Genomic DNA, 25,399 nt, shown 5'->3' with positions numbered 1-25,399 from the left:
CTTTAAAAACTAGAAGGTTTTTTTTTGTACTTCTTCTTCTGGGACGTTTGCACACAAATGTACATTTGTACACACACAGTACAACAAACAAAGAGTAATGTACAAACAGACATACTGCACATATACATGTACAAGCGCATCCAAACACTCCTACATGCTGAGTCATATAAACAGAACTCCTCTGCTATTCCTGCAAGAGCGCCGTCTGTTTCAAATACAGTACATAAACATTCTCACTGTAAATCATAGCTACACACACAACCTGTATGTATTCCAATAACTCTTGGCTTCTCTTTTTCTCACTCACACACACAGAAGTTTAAACAGTACTCCTCTGCCTCCCTTGCCAGAGCATCTTGTGTTTCAGGGAGTGTACTAACTCCTGACATCCTGCCATCAGCTGCCTAAAGAGTAAGTCAACACACGTCCGACAGAATCAAACACCGAGTGTCAGCTCACTGAAGGTGTTTATAGGAGCTGTTAAATGCATCCATATGTCAATTTGTTAAGTGGACAGATTCCTACATTATTTTTATTTACTCAGAAGACAGAGTGTTGTTTTGTCCATCTGCCCCTCAAACAAGACATCTCAGATATTACCTGAACCATTCTTATGCAACCTGATGATGCATACTAACACCTTTCTGATTCAACGTGTGAGCCATGCTAGTGCCACGGCTCGAGACAACTATTGAATGGATTGCCATTAAATTTGGTACAGACATTAATGTTACCCAGAGGATGAATCCAAATGACTTTGGGGGTCCAATGACTTTTCACGTATCACCATGAGCAGATCAAAATTTCAGCCTCCATTTATGACATAAACCTCTGAAACTACAAACTACATCAGCCCACACTGTACTCTGAGACAAATGCTAACAAAGCGTGCTAAAATGCTAACTATTAGCAGGCTTACATTACTAATGTAAACGTTAGCATGTTTTACATGTGAATACACATGTCATATTAAGGATAGGGTGTCTGTAGGATTGGGTTTTGATAGCCAGTTACATTTTGGGTCCCGGTCCCGAAAATAAACTGCATTTGCTAAACTCTCTCATATCAAGCATTTTAGCACATCATGTCCGCTGTCACTAATTCACATTTCCATAAGTAACTTGACGACAGGCCAAAAATAAACTTTTGTCTGTTGCCAGCTTCGGACTGTTTGTGAGGTAAAAGAAACATTACTCTGTAACATCACTCTCGTCTCCACTAAAACTGTCACAACAGTTTAAGGAGTCTGAATATTGCAGTTAGCATGAGGTGAGTTAGCAGTCAGAGGTAACTGCTTAAAGACTAACTCACTCACTAACTAAACCTAACCCTTTATTTTGAGGGATGACTTTCTTTTTAGTGAGGAGTTGGAGAAGATGGACAGAGTCAAAGTCCAGTTTTGCATTATAAATTACTAAAATGATTAATTGATTATCAAAATTGCTGGCAAATACTTTTCTATTAATCCAATAGCAGATTAATTGTTACAACACTGACCATGAATATTACTGTCAACAACACTGACCTGGTCCGCCATGTTGTAACCCGCTTCCTGTTTCTCTGTCTTAACGTTGGACAGCTTCGGTCCGTCACCAGGTTCCATCTTGATGGCTTTATCCAGGATGCCGTTATCATCCCTATCCAACAGATAGCGAAGCAACGCATTGTCCTTCTTTTTGGGGCTCCCTGGCTCCTGCTTTGTACAGAGTTCACCTAGGGCGGCCATGTTGTCCCCTGCAGCCGACTCTGGACCGATGGGGTCTTTTCCGGTAGCCTCAGCCGTTAGCTTGGCTAACTCCACGGGTGAGGTGCTGTTCTGTAGCAACCTGTGGAGGATTTTGTGTTTCTCCTTTAACGAGGTGGAGTGGTTGTTATGCCCAGCCCCACCCACACCCCCAATCCCACCCAGCTGGTCCTTACAGTCCTGGTCGTCCCCCAGAGGGGTTGGTGAGCACGGATCAGAGGGTTCTGATTTGGTGGTGAGGAGCTGGAGCAGCTTTGTGTGCCCTTTAGTGTTCAGAAGGCGATTTGGGGCATCGCCGAGCTCCCCTAAGCTTCCTTCACCACCGAAGCTTTCAGAGTCACCGTCTTTCCTCTCCTCCTGCTCACCCTCTTGGTTTTGTGATGACAACAAGTCTTGCTGCTCCCCAAAGGTTCCAAATAAGTCAGCCTCTAAGCTGGGATTGTTCTTGACTTGTTGGCTACCGGTGCTGCTGCTGTGAAGAGGGATCTGAAGACCAATCGGCCTTCTGTCAGGTGACTCTGAATGCTGCCCCTCGGTGAGTCCCTGAGAAACCCTGTGGCCCTGGCTGAGAGCCTGCAGTGCACTAAGGGAGTTGAACCCTTGGCCATTTCCTGTACTGCTGCATACGGATGCTGGCGAGTGGAGGCCGGTTGCAGGAGAGAAAGAACCGGGGGGGTGTTGGGGGAGGTGAGGGCTACTACAGCTGCTGCTGCTAGCCGCCATGCTGGGGCTCTGGCGATGACGAGGAGACAGCATGGCACCTTGGGCCCCTGAGGTGACGCTGGGGCTTCCCTGGGCTGAAGGACTGCCCAGCTTGAGTGCGTGGCTGTTTCCCTGAGGCGTGGGCGCCCGACCCGATACGGCCCCAAAACCACGTCCGGGGCCACTGGAGGACGTGGCGGAGTGGTGGGTGTTGCTGGTGACACTGGCATCAGGGGAAGGGGAGGGACCACCCACACTGGTTGGGGTCATTGGCTTGGCCATGCCCTGACCGCCAGGTATGTCTGTGGTCATGCCACCCATGTTCTCCCTAGAAGGAAAAGAAAAGAGACACAAGAATCAGACCTGGTCCAGGGGAGTGCTGGTTGTACATAGACAGATTGTATGTGTGAACATGTAGATGAGAATGATGATGTTGTTGGTGGTTAATTAATGTTCCCTGAATAAATTAGGCTTGTCAAAGCAATATACAATACATAAAGGGATAAAACCTGCAAGCTTTACATTCCACAATTGTAATATGGATGACGTGGACGCAAAGAACCATCTTAAGTGACGCAGAATTCATTATAGTCATGGAAAATCTAATTCAGAAGGTATTATACTGCTTATGGTCACCTTGTAACTACAATACATACATATTCTTCATCACAGGAGGATTTTTCCTCCCTTTACACATATTTTTGATGTCTACTGAATCATGTACAATGTTTTTATATTATGCTGCAGCACCATTTAATTTAAATTTTTCAATTACACCAACGTATTTTCTATGTCTAGTCTTTTGTGATTTCTGACAACATATCTTGAGAGTACAATTTAAAGTGATTGCCTTTATTAAATCGTTCCCTTTGTCATGTTGCAATTTAGCTGATGAAGACCAGGTAGGGTCAAAACATTGCTTGTTCAGTCTAGTTTTCCTGATAACAGTATATAACAATGTTTTTACCTTACTTTTGATAAATACAGTTCCTGTACCTCAGAATTACTGATGCTTAGAAGGCTAAATGGAGCTAAACAGCAAACAGCTAATTGTGTGTCACAAGTATACTGGTGTTTTGGGACAAACTGTTTTCAAGAACTTTCACACTCAATTCTTGACTTGGTTTAATAATTGATGTAAAAACTTCAACATATAACATTTTGATATATTCAGTAAAAAGTACAGTATGGAGCGGTTCCGTAACTCCCTTCTTTCAGCTTCAATCAGTCATGTCATAAAGCGGAACAGAGAGCAGCTCTGAAACAGTGTACACAACTGAGAAAACAAAGTTGTAACGAGGCCTAAAGCTGTAACAGAGAGAGAGCTTTAAACATGGATCAGATTCAGCCCCACACCAAACACACAAAGCTCTGATTGTGCCGAATGCTGGAACGATAATTTTGTATGTGAAACTTGTGTAAGTAAAAGGGCCAAGTTCTCGCCATTGATCCCCGAATGCTCCGGGTAACAGTCCTGGCATTGTTTTCTGACCGCTGTCCAATTCCTGACTCTGAATGGTCATACCAAAGGCTGGATGCTGGGCGGGTCGCAGTTGCTACCAGTGGTGGGAGGGAGGGATGGTGGTACTGTAGACTGGACTGACTGGTAGTGTTTGTGTCAGTTTTGGTCTATACATGTGGCGGCAGCACTGAATAACGGGCTCTTTGTTCTTAATCCACATTGCTGTGTCCCCACTTTGTCCAAATCAAGAAGAAACCACAAACACTGAGAGAGAACATGTGATACTGTGGACAAACAGACCGACTGGGGAAGGAAGATAATATATATCTTATTGTGTAATTAAAGTCATTATGTCTTAAAATGATAGTAGTCAATTTCAATAAAGGTTACTTTGGAGAAAACTGGGTGTCCAACAGGAGATTCATTATCAAGAAATCAGAGGTGGGAAGCTGCCCCTCGACTGACTCACTGCAGATGCAAGAGAAAGTCTTTTAATGTCGCTTTTCAGGTCTTGTTGGCTGAGATGATTTATTGCCTCTAAACATACAGAGTCTCGCTCTCAATATGGGTTTTAGGCTGAGATTGAAAGTAAAGTACATTTTTGTTTAAACATGTTAAAAAATGCTACTACTAAGCTATAGTACGTAAGTATAAGCATATCAAAAATATGTTGGTTCATTAACTGTTTTCAATAATGTAGATTCAAGTACATCAAGTCTGTGTAGAATAATTTTCATTAAGAAGCTTCTTACACTGGGATCAGCAGACCATAAACTCAACCTTAACTTAACTAAAATAAAAGATTCAGTTCAGAGAAATCTCTTGTCCAGGGGAGGCTCTTACTATAAAAAAAAGGTTTGAGATCAGTAAGTGTAGAAAACAAGGGAAAACCTTCTTAATCAGCCTGAAGCTGCGTCTTTTCTGTTGGACAGGAAACTAAGAAACAGATCTTATTTAACTTACACTAAAAGACTAAATATAGAATGTTTTAGCAAAACAGACATTTTGCAGTAGCGACAGAGGTAGAGAAAGAGTGGCTGGTACCTCTGCAGGATGTGCAGCGACATGTAGAGCTGTGGTTCGTTGGTGGCTGTAGATCGGACCAGCTTGCTCTTGGTGTGGGCTGAGACGATGGTGCCGTCCGCCAGGGAGAATCTGTACAGAGGGCTGAGGGCATGGCCGTTCCTCAACACTGCAAAGAGACAGACACAGACAGACATCAACATCATAACACATGACAGCCATTGAGCGAGACATATGATATGCTTTTCCCCAAAAAGATAAAGAAATGAAGCTTTATAGTGAATTAAAAAAAGAGAGAGTTATCATTTCTTATCATGAAAATAATCTTTAGTTGACACCCTAGAAAGCTACAGGTGTACTTAATACATGGGACATTTCCAGCATAGATATTTGGAGGATCATCCTTCCATTATGTTTGGTGAATGAGTAACAGGCTGCAGGGTGAGCTCTGAGTTGTCTTACTCACCGTCTTGCTGGTGTTTCTTGGCGAAGGATGTCTCCCCCTCATTCTGCAGGTGAAACCTCTGAATGCAACGCCGAACCAGGTCCTCCCAGCCCGGCTTCATGGACGCACGGAGCAGGCTGGTGTCCAGGGACGTGATCTTACCTGGACAAGTAGAAGACCTGATGTTAACAGACTACTGTCAAGTTTTAGATATTTGCCTGTTCAAGAGCAGTGGGGCAATTATTTAGTGTTTTACCACTAATTTCCTGACCTAATAAAAAACTGATTATAAAATGGTTATGTTTTCAGACAACCTACAATACACTTATCGAATGGGATGTGCACAACGCTACACTGATCTACATTGAGCACATGACCTATTAACGGTGGATCCTCCTCCTCCGGTCCTACCTTGAAGGTCCTGTCGCGTGGTGAAGCTCTCGTACGAGGGCATCACAGGTCTCTCTTTGACGGGAACTCTTCGTGCCACACAGATGAGACACGACTGGAAATCTGCATGTTTGGAAAAGTATGGGTTAAAATGATCCTTCACCAACACCTACTACACCTGAATGCAATGGGATACAGCGCGTATATAAGAATAAGGGAAGGGTGGAAGAGAGAGGGGCTGTGTGATTTCAATTGTGACTGCCTTTTTCCTTTGGTGGGAGTTAAAACCCTAAAAGGCAACCATTCTGTGTGTCGAAGTGTGTGTGTGTTTGTAGGTAACTGTGAGCTCACTCTCCCTCTCTTGGGTGGTCTTGTACTGGCTCCCCACCTGTTATAGCTTCAAAGCTTCCCTCATTAAAAACACAAGGCAATAGGTCTGCCTCATTCCTCATACTGTCTGTCTTTCCGTCTGTGCCTTCACAGAGATAATGTTTCCAAGAGTTCACTTTTAAGTAAAATCACAATGGATCTGATTGCCCAAACTCAGACCTAGCTCTGAAGCTGGGGGGGGGGGGGGGTGCATGGCTCTATGAGGTTGATTTGATAATTTTTCCTTTTTTTGTGATTTTTGTGCTTCTAGTTAAATGGTTTCTTTTTATGTGTTTATTGTTGATATACGACTGGTAGTCTGCACAGGGTGTTTTATTTTGAAAATTGACCAGATGCTCTTCTATGCCATTCCTGTGTCGGACTTCCTGCCCGGCTTATCTGCTCTGTGCTGCTTCCATCAAAAATAGACGAGCTCTTCACTTAAAATAGTGAAGCAGAGCGGAGAGCTGCTTCTGCGACACTTCTGAAATGCATGTCTGGTGGAATCACAAGTATTAGTCTAGAGTGGCAGCGGTCAGCTCTGGCGTCACAGCCAGAACGCAATGCTGCCTCGCCTAGTGGAATCAAGCCGTAAGCCAGTTTAAACATCATCTTAAACGTCGGTCTTAACCTGCAGCCCTCAGTCTGTCCACGAGACATCCTCCTCCTGTCGGGGGAGAGGTTGGCACAATATCTGGTTGTCAGACATCTAAAATTAGAGTGCCAGACAGATTCTTTTCCCTTGTGTGTATGTGTGTGATAAGATGAGATGGGAAGATGACAAAGTGCCACACACTAATTAGTCTCTCCCGGTGGATGTGAGAAAAAGTAGAGAAGAGTGGTGATGAAAGGAGGACAGGACACAAGAGACTGGGAAAGTGGGGATGGAAAAAGTGATGGGAAAATGACAGAAAGTCAAGACAGAGATAGAAAGATGGAGAAGGGCAAAACTTAGAAGACAGGAACAAATAGTGAGACACGGAAATAACAAAAGAGGGACTAAATGAAGAGAGTCAGAACTAGAGATTAAAACGAGTGCAAAGGGAAGCAGCAAAAAGAGACTGATTGAGAGAGAGAATAGAAAAGAAGAGCCTGAATCTGAAAAATTGAATTGAAATGTGTCTCTATCTGAAAAACAGATAGAGACATTAAAGAAAGAAATACAGTGAGAAAGAAATAAAAAAGGACAGAAAAACAACAAACAGTGAAGGCAAGTGAGAGACAAAGTGAAAAAACGCCTATGAGACAATACCTTCCCCCTCTTCCTTGATAGACTTGGGTTCAGAGACGGCAAAACACTGCATGGTCTCATACTTCTGCTGGGACGCGTCCTGCTGGTCAGGCGCCGGCCGGGCTTCACCGTCAGCATGAGGGTTGACCAACATACGACAGTTGAAGGTGTGGCTGTTCCTGTTGGACGAATCACTGCTGCGATGATTGACTGGAAGATAAAAAGAGACGCCAAAGCAAAGAGGAGACATTAGAAGCTGTCAACATAAGCATGTTAAATAACGGTAACAGTAGATCGACCTAAAGCAGTCTGGTGTTTCACCAAGATGAGTCAGAAGTGGCTATGTGGCTTTTGACTGAGAATCCCTGGAAAGGTATGTCACCTGCTAAATAAATGCTAATGATTTTAGTGTGTAGTTAGTTGAACCCTGAAGCTGCCCACAGTATTAACAGGATTTAGCGCTTAGCAAAAACTTTTTCATCAAGGTCTGTCAACAAAATATTGGAGCAATAAGACGCTCAGTCAGTGTTTTTCTTCAGAAATAGCAACACCGGTTGGGTTCTCTGCAGAATGATATTAAAGGTGAGCCAACTGTGCTCTTTCAAACTGATCGTGAGTGTAAATTTCTCCCAATTCTCCAGACCTCTGTGAGCTTGTGGAGACAGAGGTCTGTCAATGCAAGATTAACATAATATCAACGTTGTGTGCTCTGCTATATGAACCTACTGGTTTGACAGCCAGCAGCTTGTTCAGGTTAATTGAAGTGACTCATCTCAAGCTAAAACTTAAGTTAAAAACAGGACAGTTCCACAGCAACGTGCATGCTCTGTGTTGTCACTTAGGAAGAGTGAGCAGTGTTGACTGAAAAGCTAATTTAGCAAAGCAGGTAATGTTGGTGACAAGAAACTACTAGACATGTAACATGAGCTACTTAGATGTGGGAACTATAAGACAGGTATTAATCCAACCTGTTTGATCTTGATCATGGAGAATCTTCCCCATTCCTTTTACTGTTGTGGACTACAAAGGGCAGGACAAGGTGACCAGGGTCTGCCACCAACAGTTAAAGACCTCCAATATGGTGGCCAGGGAGCATCACACATGACCTGAAATTCCAGTGTGGTTTCTTACCCAGGCTCTTGGGCAGGAGGTTCTTGACAAACTCTGCGTGATCTCCAACATGCAGCACGCTGTAGACGCTGGTGCTCATCAGCTCCTCCTGCTGGTAGTGCAAATACTGGCTGACGTTCTCCGAGACGAACACTATGTTGCCCTCCATGTTGACCACAAAAAAGAAGCCGTCCAGGGCCTGAGGGGTGAGGAAAATGAGGAAGAGCAGAGGAGACAGAAAGTTTGAGATGAAGGGAGGGAATGAGGAGTAGAACAGGAAGGCAGAAGAGAAAGATGAGATGGTTGGACAGACAGAAGAGGGGGGAAAGAAGGGATAGAAGCAGAGAGGAGAAAATGCAAATAGAGGGGTAGGATATTGGGGAAGTTTGGAGAGAGGGAAAAGAAAGAAGAGAAAGTGAAAGGCAAGAGTGAAGGAAAGGAGGAAGAACACAAGGCAGAGGGAGATTAGAGGAAGAAGCAAACGTATAAGGCGAAGGTAAGAGGGATGAAGAGGGGAGATTGGATGTTAATTAAACTTCATCTGAACTTTCCACCTAAAGCTGATTAGACTCAATTAATACAAGTGAATGTGAAACTTGAGTTGTTACTCCTCCACTCAGGGTCCGGCTACCTCCTAAAAATACATTACAAAAATACCATTCACAGTTTAACCATTTATTGTCATTTTAAATCAGCAAATTTGGCTCTTGATCAGCATGATATGTGTGCTTGCCATGTTTACTGTAAACTGCAGTAAACAGTGTCTTCTTCCAGGAGCAAGATTCAACAATTCAACAATTTTGGATCCGTGTGAACATAAAATTTCAAAACATCTACCCCTTTTAAAATAAATCTGGGTATATTTTTGTGTTAACAGCACTAAGGTAAGACAGCATGTCTACAGGGGCCTCTCTAGCACCGTGTGTGTGTGTTTCATTCCTGTCAGCTCAGCATTTTCCACCTATATGTACAGACTGTGATTTGTCCTTTAGCCTGCCACATGTCTTCACAAGCCTCATACTGTACGTCTGCCTGCTTACCATCCGAACACTGGTGTAAAATGGAATAGAATAGAATAGAATAGAACAGAATAGAAAGGGTCTTGGCTAGAATGACACCTCAGCCAATGTTGCGGCTGGTGAAATCTATATATAGCCTGTGTGTGTGTGTGTGTGTGTGTGAGAGAGTGTGGTCAAGCTCCTCCCCTCCTTTTCTAATCTGGCTTTTCAGAAAGGTATTTATACCTCATTGGGTCCCATGTTATACGTCACCACACACACGTGCACACACACACACACAAACACACACACGAGGAGGCGTGATGACGGCATTGCTGCTAGCCTTATCTGTGTGCAACGCTGCTTAAAGTCAGAAAGACGCTCCATCAGCTCTAAACGTGTTTCAGACAACAACATACATGAAAAGCACGCAACGTTACAGAAAATCATAATGTACTGCCCCATTTTGAAACATAAGATTATTTAATTCAGTACCACTTGTTCGAATAGTCATTCTTGGTGCATCATTGCACCGCCAGCTAATGTTCTGTTTTGTGTCACTATCATTTGTCCAGTAAAGCTCTTTTTCTCAGAGCATGATAACAGAGAAGGACTTAGGTTTGGCTGAACCTACCTCCAGCATCATGGGCCCAAGGGCGTCTTTATCAATGACACCCTGTCCTGTGGAGGAGACGTCGGCCTTCTGCACCTCCTCAGCATCAGCCACTGGAGCTTTTTCTGTACAAGACAACGAGAAACATGAAACGAGCTGGTTAAGACACTTGATATCTCAGGTTTAAGAGTTTACAAACTTCCACTGGGCATTTTTAAAATGAATGTCTTTGCATGACGAGAAATAACATTAACTAGCTAAATCTCAAAAAAAGGCCTTTATTTATCAGAAGGAATGTAGTGAATGCATGACTCACTGATGACACAAAAGTTAAGGCCCAACATCAACAGGACGGCTGGTGTCGAAAGAAGTAACTGACTGTATGTTGACCACAGTGTGTTTGATTTCTGGGGAATAACATTTTGTCTGATTTTTTTCTTAAGCTCTGCCTCTTAGCTGGTATTTTTTATTCCCAGAAAACACTGACAGTGTTGTTTATGTGATGATGTCGCCCTCCTGTAAACACACACACACACACACACACACACACACCCACTAACACACTCATGTTTTTATGTACATGAGGGCCTTTTGCTGATTACATTGATCGGCTGGTCCTACCCTAAGTTACACCGTCTGCTAGTGTAAACTATAACCCACGTCCTCCACCACTGTGGTGGAAGGTCATAGAGAGCAGGTATCGCTACACTAATGTCCGGTACATTACACACATTTATAGTCATATTAGAGGCCAGTCTCCACTCTCCTCCCTGGCTGTACCACTGGACTGTTAAGCCTCCCATGGCCCCATTAGGCCACATAGCTGACATTCCTGTTGTAGGACCAGAGCTGTACAGAGTCATCAGCCCTTAAACCATGTCACTGTCGCGCCTGGAGAGGCCGTCATGTAGGCTGGAGGGTATTAAAGTCGCAGTACGCATTTTTATTTAAATTCAACAATATGATATACATGATCAGTCTGTGTGTTCAGGTTTAGAGTCTAAATCACAAATCTCCTTGTTAATTACTTCAATTAGTCGATCACCAGAAAAAGAATTGAATAAATAGTCAACAGAGTTTCCATTTAATTGTTGGTTAGAGTTTATAACCTGAAAGCATTTTGTTTTGTAATCTTCTTATTCAGTTTCCTGTCAAAACTTGTGTAACACCTTTTAATATGTTATATGTGATACGCCTTACATTTGGCCGCATTCTCAAGTGAGCTTTACGGCTACACACACATATATATAGTACATACACACCATTAATTATTGGATGCTGCCCCCCCCAACAAACAGTCGGAGTATAGGGACAACTGCTGAGTTGTCAGAAAAGGAAGCACACACACACACACACACACACACACATCTTCCATCTATAATACAACCCTGCAATTAAATGAGACTTGTGGAACAAATACACACCCTGCTACTTCAAGTTGTTTCACACACACACACACACACACACACACACACACACACACACACACAACAAGGCACAATACTATTTGCTTTTGTCCGTGTGTGTGTGTGTGAGTGTGTTCTCTAACATTTATATTTCATTTTCCACCCGAAGCTGCACGAGACAAAGCTACTGGTTCTTTTCATGGACTATTAACTATCAACTTGTATTTCATGAACATAGTCGATTCATTTTGTGTCAGATTAGTTAAACACTAAGGCTGCTGGACAACAGCGTGTTTCTGAAGTGGACCAGGCAGCTGTGTGACTTGTGTATTATCTGTGTGTGTATGTGTGTGTGTGCGCGTGCTTATTCAGCTGTTGTTTTCAGACACAAACAGCGCTAAAACTCTTGGACACCGACTGGCTGACCGCAGGAACAAATAGAGGAGAGGGAGGATGAGAAAATGAGTGATGGAGGGAGGGAAGAAAGAACAGAAAGAGAGAAGAGGAAGAGGGAGAGGAAGGACAGAAGAAGAGATGGGGGCAGGGGGCAAAGCAAATAAAGGAAATAACGGAAAGGGCCGAGATTGTTGAGGAGGGAGGAAAGATGTGTATGAAAAGAAAAAGACACGAAGAAAAGAGGAGAGGAAAGAAAAAGGAAAGGAAAGGACAGATGTAGTTAAGGAAGAATGGAAGAGGGATAGGAAAAGGGAACGAGGAAAGAAAAGAAACAATAAACAAAATGAAAGGACAAAGACGGTTCAGGAAGGATGAAAGATGGATAGGAAAGAGGAGGGAGGAGAGAGGAAAAGAGAGGACAGTATAGGAAATGAAAGAAAAGGAGTACAGTACGTGACGTATATGACTTACGGATTTATAATATGTAGAAGATTTCAAAAGGCTGATGGTGTGGCACCTGATTCAAAATGTGAATTTTCTAAAGTATAAATTGAGCCTCATGTTGTGATGTATCATATGTACATATACACATGCATGTTCAGTATATGGCAACAAAACATTAGCAAAAGGACACTGTGTGAATCGCAGCGGATCCTCACCCTGCTCCTTGATTTGTCTGATCTGCTTCACCGTCTCTTTGAGGATGGCACATTTGTCCGGCTTCACGTTGAGGTCGTCCATGTCGTTGATGTTGGCAAATATCAGCTCGGCCAGCTCCTCTATGTACTTGTTCTCCTGCTCCCGGTTCCTCCTCTCAGTACTCCTCTTCGGACTGGGAGGGAAACAAAGACATCGTCACAATTTACATAAAAAATGAATGAAATGTACACAGAATGAACATTTAAATAGTTCACCACCAAATATATGAATGCCAAAAAAAGAAAAAATCACTCTTTTTTTATGCCATGCTCAAGCTGAATGTTTGTTGTTTTACTCTTGTTTTCTGGATGTGCTAGCATTAGCTAATTGTATGGCATACGTGCTGCATTCTTACATCAAGTTGCTGAAAATCAACCTTCAAACCTTCCTTGCACGATTTTGTGCAGTGATTATTTTGTCTCTTGTGAAGCACAGACATCCTGACTTTAACAGCAAGTCAGCCTCCTAACAACCTCACTACGACCTGCGCTACAACATCTATGTGTCCTCGTTGTAACCTCAGTGCGGTGCAACTACAACCTTCATACATCCTCTCGGACACTGAGAGCACAACGACTTGTTAGCCCTTAAATAAACTGTCGTCTGTAAAAATGCCGCATCAGCATTTTTCTTCATCGACCTGCGAGAGCGTCATTTCACCAACCTTTGTCTCGCCCTGCTTTTTTCTCACACTCCCTGAATGAAAGTACAATTATTATTTATTATTGTTTACAAAATTGTTTACTTCATTTATAACACGTGACTGATTAACATATTCATGTTTCTTTTCAAATAGTGGGACAAAAATCAAAAACAGGAATCAATAAGAACTGAAATCAATAAGTGACACCCAACCCTACAACGCTACAATGAGGATAATTAATAATTGATTGAATACTACACTGTGCTGAGTTTCCTGGTGACGTTATGGTGGCGGTATTGTTGTATTCCTGCTGTACTGAAGTATTGTGGTTATTGAAAGGAGGTGTGTGTTGATGTTACAGTGAAGATGTACTGAAACTAAGAATAAAGGTCTTCACCTGGGGCCCAGGAGGTCTGACTGACAGTCCTTCCTCTTCAGAGATTCTCCCCCTCTGGGGGGCTCCGGGGTGTTTCCCCCCCCACTACTCATCTTCAGCAAATATCAGCACCTAGAGAGAGAAAGGAGGGGAGAATGAAAGAGAGAGCATTTTAGTCCCGACAAATCAAAATGAATCAGAACTTCAGTCAGGTGATCAACAGGGTGATATTTTGTCATGTTGAAACAGAAACCCTTAAAGTTATTACAAGGCAACATTAACAGCCTCCTGTTTGGAGACCTGTTTGAACAATGCAAATGCAGATCAGTTACTGGAGGTGCTTGACATAATATTTAGACACGGTTACAATACAAGGCCAAGGAACTCAGCTTCCAAAGAACTCTCAGTTCTTTGCCACTTAACACATTTATGCTTATGATTTCAAACATATCCAAATGGTTTGTTGCTAAACTTATGATGCATCTGAATCTGCCTCTTTTTTTTATGTACAAAAGAGTAATAAAATCTGTGCCATGATGAGGCCTCTTTTAATCTAGAGTCCATGCAGCACAAGTGCAACTGAGCATTGTGGAAATGAAAAACCTCACCACTGACACTGAAAAGTGCCCTTCTCTCTGCTCACTGAGCTTCACAGCATTATTAACCACAGTATTAAATAAATAAATGGCTACGTTTATATAGCGCTTTTATCCAACGTGCTTTACAAGGCTTTTGCCACTCATTCATCCTTTCATGCACACACTCACACAGCGAGCTGCTGGCCAACCGGCAGGGGCAATTTTTGGGTTCAGTGTCTAGCCCAAGGACAATTTGACATGTGGACAGGAGGAGGTGGGACTCAAACCCCCTACCCTGCAATCAGTGGACGACCTACTCCAGCTCATGAGCAATGTAGCTTCATGTTTTTCCTCATTGTATCATGGCGTCTCTGCACTGGACAACATTGCATTAAGCTCCCAATCATTTGTATTGTCTGTATTATAAAAAGACAAGACAACAACCTGTTTGAATGGTGTATAATCAAACAGGGAGTGTGCTCATGACTCATGAAAACAATGTACCATTGTAATTTGCCTGCAGGCAGTATGTGGGAAGCCCAGTGGGAATACAGTGGGTGTCAATAATTACTTCAGTTAAAAATAGCTAATTCAGGCATTCACACTGTTCTTCCATGAACATTTCTGGCAATTAAGTTGACGGTCTTTAATAGAAGTCATATTGTTGAGAGCCAAATTGTCTATATTTTCATGATCGTAAAAGTATTGTGTAAGAATGAAGAGAAGAAAAGTACAAGCAGGTGGAAAGAAAATTCAACACCCATTGGCAGGGAAAGTTACACCATATGGTCACTTCATGCTGTTAGACCTTCTACCAAACGCCGATGACAAAACTCATCTTGTTGGCTCAACACCAGTCAACACTGTGTTTGTCTTGGTGGGATTTTAAGAACTCATTCTTCTTAAACGCACTGAATGTACCATTCATCTTTTCTGTGTTGGTGATTGCAGCTGTGAATAGGTTTTGACACCATCTAGTGAGTTTTTAAGAGCTTATACGCAGGACTGTCGACTCTTCTAATGGTTGTCGCATTGTGAATTAAGATTTTTATTTTCTGACAGTGTTTTACCTGTCTCTATCTTTAAGATGATTTTTAAGGCGGTTTTGACCGGTGACGTTGCCATTATGTGGTAGAGCCTTCGATTTCTCTTGGATTCAAGAATTACAAATTGCGCAAAGTGCTTCAACAAAAAAATGGGAACAATTCTAATAATGTCAGTAGTTCAACAAGAAATCAACACTAGCAGCTATTTGCACTCTAATTAAGTCGACTGCCCTGATGTCAGTCAGATCAATATCTGTGGCAGTCAGTTATGTCTAGTTTTTACACATACAGTTGATTGCAGATTGAACAGGATGAGTTTCTCAGCTAAGCTTGTTACTAAATAGACGTTTAGGAAATAAAAAGAGCCAACTGACAGATTATCTTCTAACAAGATTACAAATAGAAACAGAATGTGGTGATTTTGAATGTGACAAATCTTTATTTATCTACACGATCTCACACACACACACACACACACTAATGAGGCAGAGTGTTGCAGTCACAAGCAGGGGAGAGGCAGCGTCTGTCGGGACAGTAGGCCTTTAAGGGCCTTCAACGGGCCAGCACATCACCTGACTGTTACATAACAGCCGGTCTGTGGGGCTGATACTGTGCAGATGAAGGCAGGAAAGAGGGATAAGGGAGAGAGAAAACAAGAGGGAGAGAGAAAAGAAAGGAGATGAGAGAGAAAAGTGAGACGGGGAGTGTAAAACAAGTATAAAATGAAAAGCAGCAGAACGGAGGATAGGAAAAGCATAAGACGAATGAACAATGGGTTTACTGGTGCGTACATACAGACATCAAGTTAGCAAGTGCAAATATTGTAAAATAAGACAAGTGGGTGTGAATGGGAAGAGGGGCATCTGTTTGAATAATCAGGCCTGAGGATGGGGGAGAATATGGCCTAATTACACCACGAGAGGAGAGGCGAGGAGAGGAGAGGCTCTGGGGATAGCAATGTCAGTCCACCATCCTGGTTCAGAGTGAAATATCTCGACAACTACTGGATGGATTGCCATGAAATCTTGTACAGATATTCAAAGGTAAGAGGAGGATAAATATGGTGATCCTTTGACCAGCAGGTCAAAGTTTTCATCTACGATTCACATTCGCCATGAAGGATGACACCACAACCCTCAACTCTTCGAATTGTGCTCGACAACTCTGCTCATGAATCTTGTTTGGGTTTGGGAAAAACTTATTCCAAGTTAACAGAAACAGTGGTTTCAGAAAGCGGATTGGATGTTTGATAACATTCTCACTTCTTTATTAACAGTGAAATTAGCAACCTAATAAATATGCAACAGGTAAGTTAATTAGTTAAACTAGTTATCAAGTAGCAAAACCAGGCTAGGCTAATCTCACCATTCAATACACCATCAGGCAGCACAATATACGCATCAAGGAGTTTGTGTTAAACAGCAAAAAATAAACGTTTATAAACACTAAGCACGTTAGACATTTTAAAACTCAAAGTGTTGGCTGGTTATTAGTGTTTGTGTGAAGTAGGTGATGTTGACATCATGTTGACTGGAGATAACATCATCATCATCATCATCATCATCATCATGAGCCCAACTGGGTGACCTCAGAAGTTGATGAAAACGTGGCTGAATGTTTAAATCAATCTCAGAGAGGTGCACCCACACACACACACACACACACGCACACACACACGCACACGCACACACACACACACACACTGAACTCATAACCTTTATCATTTAAACATTTCAACGGCTGAAGTAGATGCACATGAGCCCACACTCACAAACACATACATACAAAGAGACACATATGGCCTTGTTTATTTACACACACACACACACGCACACACGCACGCACACACACACACACACACACGCACACACACACGATGAATTAACACTAATGTAGCCTGTGACAAAAGCCTGCCCAATACTAATGCTATCAGAGGAGCCAAGAGCTTCACAAAGTGAAGCCATTTAAAAACAATTTGAGCTGGAGAGAAGAGACGAGGCCAGAGGGTCAAACCAGCCATTAAGGAATTAAAGCTGAGGATCGACCGCAGCCTGTTTAAGTGGACTCTATCTCCAATAGAAACCATCGCTCCTCAGTTTCTTTGTTTAGGGTTTCTGAAAAACAACCAGTGACAGGGTGAGGCTGTCACAGGTGTGTTTTTGTTCTGTTTACTTGTTAGAGGTGCCGCATGTCACATTTTCACATTAAAGCTGCTTTATTTTGACACACTGAATAATTGTTTTAAGGAAGAGAAAAATATGTTGATTATGAGAAACACTATGACTAATATCGAATCTATCATGCAGACATCTTCTCATTTGTTTCCAGTAATCATATTAAGGTGTCATATTTAACTTGATGACAATTATTGACTAGAAATTAAAATATTGAAAAGAAACATTGCTACCTTAATACCAAACAATACTTGAAGAGCCTAAATGATCTTTTGCTTAAAAAATGAACAATTTCAAAAACATAAAGATGTAAAAGACTCCTATCTTCAATACTGACCTAAATCATGCCTGCAGTCAGTATATGGGACAGTGGCTCCCATATGCGTTCAGGTGTGTTATCATATATTTAACTGCAAACTGTCTTTCTGGTCTGTTCAGCTTTCAAGGAATATCCCTTGAAATCTACTTCCTGGTATGTTACAGGTGACAGCAGGTAGGTGTCAGATTACAGCCAGATGGAGTTCAGGTAGGAAGAAAGAGATGAAAACAAAGTGGATGCAACCTATTTAGCAGCAATTATGATTGGCTGTTAAAATAATACTAATAAAATAGCACACAAAGTGTTTGTTACCAGGTTCCATATAATAATAACAAGAAATACTGTACAATAGGCAATGTCTGAAAAATTGAATAAATGGTTGGGAGGATGTGACCATTTGTTTGAGAGACCTACTCTGACAATATGATAGTTGTCATGGAAGTAAAGCACACTATGGGTTGTTATTAAAGTAATGAGTCATCTTCAGGCCTTATCTTGCAGAATAATGGAGGTTTTGAACAACAGCGCAGAATTATATAATGACGGACAGCACAAAATTAAAGTTATTTTGCAGGGATATTGGAATACTATCTTTATACTTAATGTAATAACACCTTTGCAGTGTGGTTCCTATTTACTTAAGGCACATGCAATATCAAATGTCAGAGTTATTATCCCCAGAGTAGTCCATCATTTACAGTTTCCACTCCATGATATAGACACCCAGCCTGTCCTTAGGAAAAGACACATATTGCCCTGAATTATTGAAGCTACTCCTTCACCCATTCAGGTCAGTGCATGTTTGAGACAGCCTCACATTTTATTGTGGAACCTTTTAAATTAACACCAACGTTGTTAACATTCATTATTACCGATGGTACACTAAGGTCACTGACGTCCAGCTGCATTATAACCTTAGCTGTTAGGATACAACACTTCTTCCAAGCCTAGATCAGCCATTTTCTTATAATCTTTTTGAATTATTTTTTTCTTATGAATTACTAAGCATCTTTTTAAGGGGTCACAAGCCAAAACGTTGGGGAAACAATGGGAAAGCAATGCCAGTCTGATACCCAGAGCTTTCCCTATTTTCATATAGAAGAATGTTAAACTCCTTTAATGGAAAACAGTGGACCAAACCAATAAAACGAGGATCATGTTTAGCACTTGAAGAACGTAAACATGACGGGTTTGACAGCGGTGACTGAGAGGTGGGACCTTCCCCACGTTGGTGTCTAAGCTTCTGTCTAAGCCAGCAAACCTTCCTGTCACACACACAAACATAAAGTAGATGTAATACCCTGCTGAGGCTGGATTAAGAACACTGGCTTCGCCTACACTGTAGGGCCTGCATCATATGCTCGGTGGGTGTGTTTGTTAGTGCCTCTCTGTGTCCACGTCAGTACGTCCAATCTCTTTATGTACATCTCTGCTGTTTGGTGCCAAGGTGATGCTGCTCTGAGCCGGTGGCTTTATGGTGGATGGCTTGCCGCCTGTTGCTGAGGACAACAAGCATTTTGTTGATCTAGTCTGCTTTATATCTCTGGGTCGCATCAGAGACAACATCTATTCTACATCACGGTAACTACAACTTTTAAAAACGTACTTCAATTTTACAAAGAGTACTGTCACAAAGCAAATATATTGAAGTACAACATTGGTGGGAAACTTGTACTGCTGCTTCTGTTGACACCTGAGGCTCATTAGAGCCAACTCAGTAAATATACACAAACCATATTAGACTTCTAATTAACATTTCAACTAAACTAACACAATGTAAAGAGCAGAAATACAAGTCACCGGTCAGGCTACAAAGTAGAAGGTACTCCTCTACACATCTCTGCCAGCAAGGAACAATTCTCCAACTTGGTGTTACAGCTAAATTATTATTTATTATTGTTTATTATCATTTAAATTGATCATTTAACCTTGAAAACATTTGTTAAATCTGTGTTAAAACAAAAAAATCAGACAGGAAGTTTATCTCCAAATCCTAAATGAATGCTGTGAAAACCTCTAATGTCCAAAATGTCATCAGGCCTGAACTGAAACGCTGGACTAAGCCTGAAAAAAAATGTTACAACCAAAAATAGATTATTTAAGATTAGCTATTGCGTTGCCTGCTTATACAAAGCCTTTATTTGGAGCTTAATTGGTAGTCTGCCTTAATATGGCTGACATTAATACACTGGATATGGCAAAGGAGATGGAGTAACAATTTAGGTCCCTGGTAATGTCCTCCAGACGTCACTACACCATCGATAACCCAATGAACATCCAGTCAGAAGAGTCTACCGCTCTTCCTCCTGAGCCACAGCCGTCACAGCGGTCCTCATGACAACAGAACAGTCGCCCTCTCTGGCCACCTGGCAGTCCTTTTTTATTGAATTGTTGTCAAAGTTTCCAAAGTCTCCTGACACTGGTGTGCTGGAATGAAAAGCAAACGTCTTTCTGTGTGCTGCGAAGTGAGTAGCCATAAAATTCAAGCTGTACACACTGACCCACTTTAACCAATGCCCTTTATACAGGCTAACCAGCCTCCCCCACCTCACCCTTCCTTGTCCCAACAAATACAGACTAAAGTCAAAGATTTAATGAGTGCTGTTCAATTCAAAAATACTATCTACTTTTCTTTACATTTTTATTTTTACTCTCATCATCAATATTGTTAGCATTAACTGGAGCCACAGGAAAATGAGGAACATGTTATCATCACTGATTTTAGTAGGAATGATCCATATTATGTGGATGATGAATCTAATTAGAAATTTGTTTTCTACAGTTTAATATTAAATCATCTTCAAACCTATGTGTATTATTCCCTTGGAAAATAAGGAGAAGAGAACAAGAAGAGCACCACAGAGAACTCAAACAGCTGTTTGATTGAAAGATGATTTCAGACAAGTGCAGCGCAGAAGCACCAGAGCAATGATCATAACATCAAAGATGGGGACAGAATCAAAAGAGATGAATAAACTGTGTGTAGATGGCTTGTTTGCAGGCTGCTCAGCCAGCAGCTGCTCGTTACTCTGCATGTGCAGCTTCATGTAATGTGAGAGCCCGATCGATTATAGACCGAAATCAATAACATTGAACATGCCTGCCCAGATGCTAACTCAATTGTGAGTACACACACATACACACACACACACAGGCAGAGAAACACAACGCAGATACTCCTCTATATGTGCACACATTCAAGATTAAAAAACACACAAAATGCAATTTCCCATGTGCACCAATTTGCACATGCAGGACCAGCACTCATTCTCACACACACACACACACAAATACAAAATGTATGAGCAGCCTTGTTTATCGTCAGGGACACTTGCTCTCTTTCATATCAAGCTTCTCAGATAGGTATGTTGCATATAATGGACAATAACTCAGAGAACTAAATAGGGGCTGTAATAGTACAGTAAGCTGGCTAATCAGGTAGACAATACAGGAGTCTTGGTTCTATACACTCCTGATACTTTTAACAAAGTTTAACTGAAAATAAAGTCAGACAGATGACGATTCTCTTTACACGACTGTATGCAGCATTTTGCACGCTGATATTGCAAATTAAATTGACCTTGTGATACTGAATTATATCAAGTTGGATATCAATGCAGCTGATATGATGTCCCAACTGATGGGAGATAAATGAACAGACAGGACGAGTCACACAGCTTAACAACATATGCAACACAAAACGAAAGCAAAAACACTTTGAGATACTGCCGGAGTTTCACATTGTTCCACTGGCCTGGAGGTCAAACTCCACCTTCAACTCACTGATTGACTTATCTGCTATTGCAGCGTAGTCAATGTGAAAATGAACTGACAGTCACAGCAGAGCGACTTCATAAAACTCTCCTGTTTTTGCAGTGTGCATATGAAGTATTAACTTATGGAAATGTATCATCCTGTGTAAACACCCTTACACGCAAACAGTTATTAACGAACGCCTAACTGGGTACATTACGTTTTCATATTTTCAACTGTGAACTCGTCATCATGAAACTCAGCATTCACCAACTGCCTTCGTAAAACTGTGAAAATGTTGTTGGTTTACTGACGTTTTCACTTGAATTATTTGCCATACATGTAGTGAACCTGCTGCTCTCTGAATGAGTGTTAACAGCAGTTGTTATTGAAGCGCAGCAAACTGAGTAAACAGTTGGCTGGTTAGACCTCAGGTGACAGAGCAGCTACAGGCCTGCTGACTGGGCACTCTCTCTCTCTGTGCGTGTGTGTGGGAGTGAGACCAGTCATTCATAACCACTCCCCCCCCAGCACACACACACACACACACACACACACACACACACACACAGTGTGAAAACCACAATAATACATGACAGCTCAAAGTCCAAGTCTGACTAAGACAGTCATGCATACTGTGAGCATCAAACTCATCACTTTTTGGGGATAAATAGACATGATGATGATGATGATGATGATGATATGACATGTATTACTACTTAACACAGTTCTAGTTTATAATAATTTAGATATTTATTGTAACTGTAATAGTACAATATAACCAGAAAGAAGAAATAGGATTGTTATATTAATAAAAAAAAACACATATTTTCCTACAACTCATGAATAAAAATGTCATCTTGAGCCAAAGGTAAACAAAACAGTAGCTCACCTGTCTCCAATAAAAACACATGACCCTTACATCACTCCCAAACCGACTGACAGGTACTTCAACTGGGACTGTAACTGTAGTAATGCAGTTAAAGGTTTGTTTACATCACTTTTGTTGATAAACAAAGGAGTAAAACAGGACTGTGTTTCATAATGTCATCAGAAATATTCATCTACAAGTCAAACTCACTTCAATATTTAACATTATGAAAGTAAATACAATTCATACTGTGGAAACTGTACAGGCTGGGCCTTTAAAGCGGTTATTCAGAACAGAGTGGAGTCTGACAGCCACTTACCTCTGCTTTGGTCAAACCAGTCCATAACCAGTCCAGAGCCGGCCGACCATCCCATGCCGGCCGGGCGGACACACTCCTTTTCACACCATACACACAGTCAACACAGCAATTCACAACACATACACCACACACACACTCGTTTTGTATTTCCTCTCTTTTCTCTGTGAGATTACCTCCGTTTGTGTGTGTCATCTGCGCCTAATGACAGCTGACAAACTACATGCCACAAATCCTCTCTCTCTCTCTCTGTCCCCTCCCCCTCAAACACGTAGACACACACACACCCACACACTCCTCCCTGTCTCCTCCCACAACACACACACACACACACACACACACACACTCCTCCCTCCTATTAGCCAATGTGCAGAAAAAAAAAACCTCCCTCTCTCTCCCCCTCACAGCCGATTTACGTGATTTACATATTTTTACACAGAATTAGACGATTACAACCCAACTTGTGTTGCAGGTATACAAAAACCACTGAAGGTATAAAAATAAGCTCAATCTTTAGAAAATGTACACATGTATTGCTTAAATTGCTTATTTGGTGAAATTCAAAAACTCAAATGTTGCATGTTTTATGGTCAAACATTACGCGTAGTGTTGAGGGCTGTTAGGACAAAAGAAACGACGGGATGATCATTTGTGGCTGATTCTAGGACAAAATACTTTTGGTGGCCATATTGTGTATTTACACCACATCAGCAGCAGCTTGAATCCTCATTCATCTCTCGTTTCCTTTCACTTTCCTATGTTTGTTTGTTTTTTGAAGAATAAGAAAAGAACACATTTACAAAACACTTTCACGGCAGACCATTGTTTTCCAAAATTTCGGGCCACAAACGTTCAAAATGAAAGAAAATGGAAGTGTGTCACAAACAGTAAAGCCAGTGAGTGACAGAGAGAGAGAGAGAGAGAGAGAGAGAGAGAAAGACTGTTATTGTACATTCAGCACTCGCATAATAAGCCTTGTCCCTGTTTTGATAATAAGCCCCACACTTAGTGAGATGGCAGAAAACACAAGTGAAAGTGAGAGAGAGACAGAGAGAGAGAGACAGAGAGAGAGAGAGAGAGGGAGAGAGAGAGAGAGAGACAGAGAGAGAGAGAGGGAGAGAGGGAGAGAGAGAGAGAGACAGAGAGAGAGAGAGACAGAGAGAGACAGAGAGAGAGAGAGAAGGGTAATTTAAAAAAATGACAAAAGCTCAAAGCTGGTGGAAGCAGCTGTGCTTCACAGGTCACACACACACACACACACAACTAGCACATATATGCACACAAACAGCTCTCACACACAAACACCTCGTCAGGCTTGCTGCCTCACTTAAACACACTCACACAAACACACACCTCTCTCTTTCTCTCTCTCACACACACACACACTTTTCTCTTCTTTCACTTTCCATGTTGTCAGGGTGTCCCTGTTTGCTTTTTGAGCCTGTTGCAGTTACAATGAACCAGTTTTAATGCTCCACTGTTTAAACTCTAGCAGGGTTTCTCAACCTTTGATCTGACCGTGGTCATATTTGCGTTCTAAAGTCCTCAGACCCCACCTCTTCTTCTTCTGATTATTTCATTTTTAAGAGCTATCATACTCATTCTAAGTACTAAAATTCACATAGGTAGATGAGCCCTGTGGTGCTGTGCAGTATAATGCTGCATTTTGCATATGCTATCATGTAAGTTGGATGTGAATGTTTCTTCTGAACAGATTCTATAGAAATGAATGATTGAATAGAATAATAATAATGAATAGATTTCTACCCATTTACATGTCAGTTGATTATATCATTAATACAATATATGGGAAATACATAGAAAATCCCCATCACTTAGAAAGGACCTGTGAACTTAAGTCTCTGAACTAACTGAAATTAAGTGTCCCATGTGTGGGGTCACGACCCCAAGGTTGGGACACGCAGAACACTAACATTAACTCAGCCACTATATCTTAGACCTAAGAAATAAAATGGTAAACTAAGACCAGAGCATTAAGAGATTTGTTTGTGGGTTTGGAGAGCCGCTATCCCAGTTTATATGTATCCGGTCACGTGAAATTAAAGAATATATCAAACTGGCAAAAAATGAATTATCATGATTAAGTGAGCTCACTCACCTCATATGCAAAGCATCCTGGGTAGACATCTACAAAGCGTTACGTTCTGACATCATTCAGTCCTCTCTGTAAGACATTGGGAGACAGATATTTAAAAAAGAATGGTCGAAATCAATCTAGCACAGGCGGAGATATCTAAACTGTTCATCCCTAATATGTGTCAAGCTCTAAAAACATTGCAAAACTAAACTTCCCATGATGCAATTCAATTCAACTAATTTCGTCAGAGGAGATAAACTTAAAAAGTGACTTTCAAATTCTGTGTCCCCAGTTTGTAATGCAGGCTGCTCACCAAGCCCAAGCTGAGATAACCCTGATGACATCACTGGGGTTATTATCTCAGAAATACAAACTGTTTTCACAGGCTAGGTAGTAAAGTTAGCAGTAAACTAACATGGAGTGAGACATCAGTCATCAAGTGCAACTACAGAGCACACCCACGATCAAATGTGTGTGTTGTGGAAGTTCAGAGTTTACAGTGTAAAATAATTTAGCAGAATCATCACCCACTGGTTATGCTGGAAGTCTCACTCTTGCCCACAATAACAAGAAAACCTGCTGCTTTTCCCAGACACTGACCCTGCCTGGGAGGACGATTCAGAGAGTTTTGAGGCCT

General features: G+C 41.6%; 1 protein-coding gene across 1 annotated transcript in view; it reads right to left on the bottom strand.

Annotated features, from left to right (window-relative positions):
• The window catches only part of LOC139296236 (nuclear receptor coactivator 2-like), a 35,423-nt gene extending 10,615 nt beyond the window's left edge, over nt 1-24,808 (bottom strand). The window contains exons 1-10 of the mRNA XM_070918595.1: nt 24,784-24,808; nt 13,629-13,739; nt 12,549-12,721; nt 10,109-10,212; nt 8,498-8,675; nt 7,388-7,576; nt 5,788-5,889; nt 5,398-5,538; nt 4,953-5,100; nt 1,526-2,774 (exon numbers count right to left, since the gene is read on the bottom strand). Of these exons, the coding sequence (XP_070774696.1) occupies nt 1,526-2,774; nt 4,953-5,100; nt 5,398-5,538; nt 5,788-5,889; nt 7,388-7,576; nt 8,498-8,675; nt 10,109-10,212; nt 12,549-12,721; nt 13,629-13,720 (2,376 nt within the window). The 5' untranslated portion in view covers nt 13,721-13,739; nt 24,784-24,808. The remainder of the gene's footprint in view (nt 1-1,525; nt 2,775-4,952; nt 5,101-5,397; nt 5,539-5,787; nt 5,890-7,387; nt 7,577-8,497; nt 8,676-10,108; nt 10,213-12,548; nt 12,722-13,628; nt 13,740-24,783) is intronic.
• Between the last annotated feature and the right edge of the window lie 591 nt (nt 24,809-25,399).

Source organism: Enoplosus armatus, chromosome 14, assembly GCF_043641665.1.
Source record: "Enoplosus armatus isolate fEnoArm2 chromosome 14, fEnoArm2.hap1, whole genome shotgun sequence".
Taxonomy (NCBI): domain Eukaryota; kingdom Metazoa; phylum Chordata; class Actinopteri; order Centrarchiformes; family Enoplosidae; genus Enoplosus; species Enoplosus armatus.
Note: the sequence above shows the minus strand (reverse complement) of the source record. Positions and strands in the feature narration are given on the sequence as shown.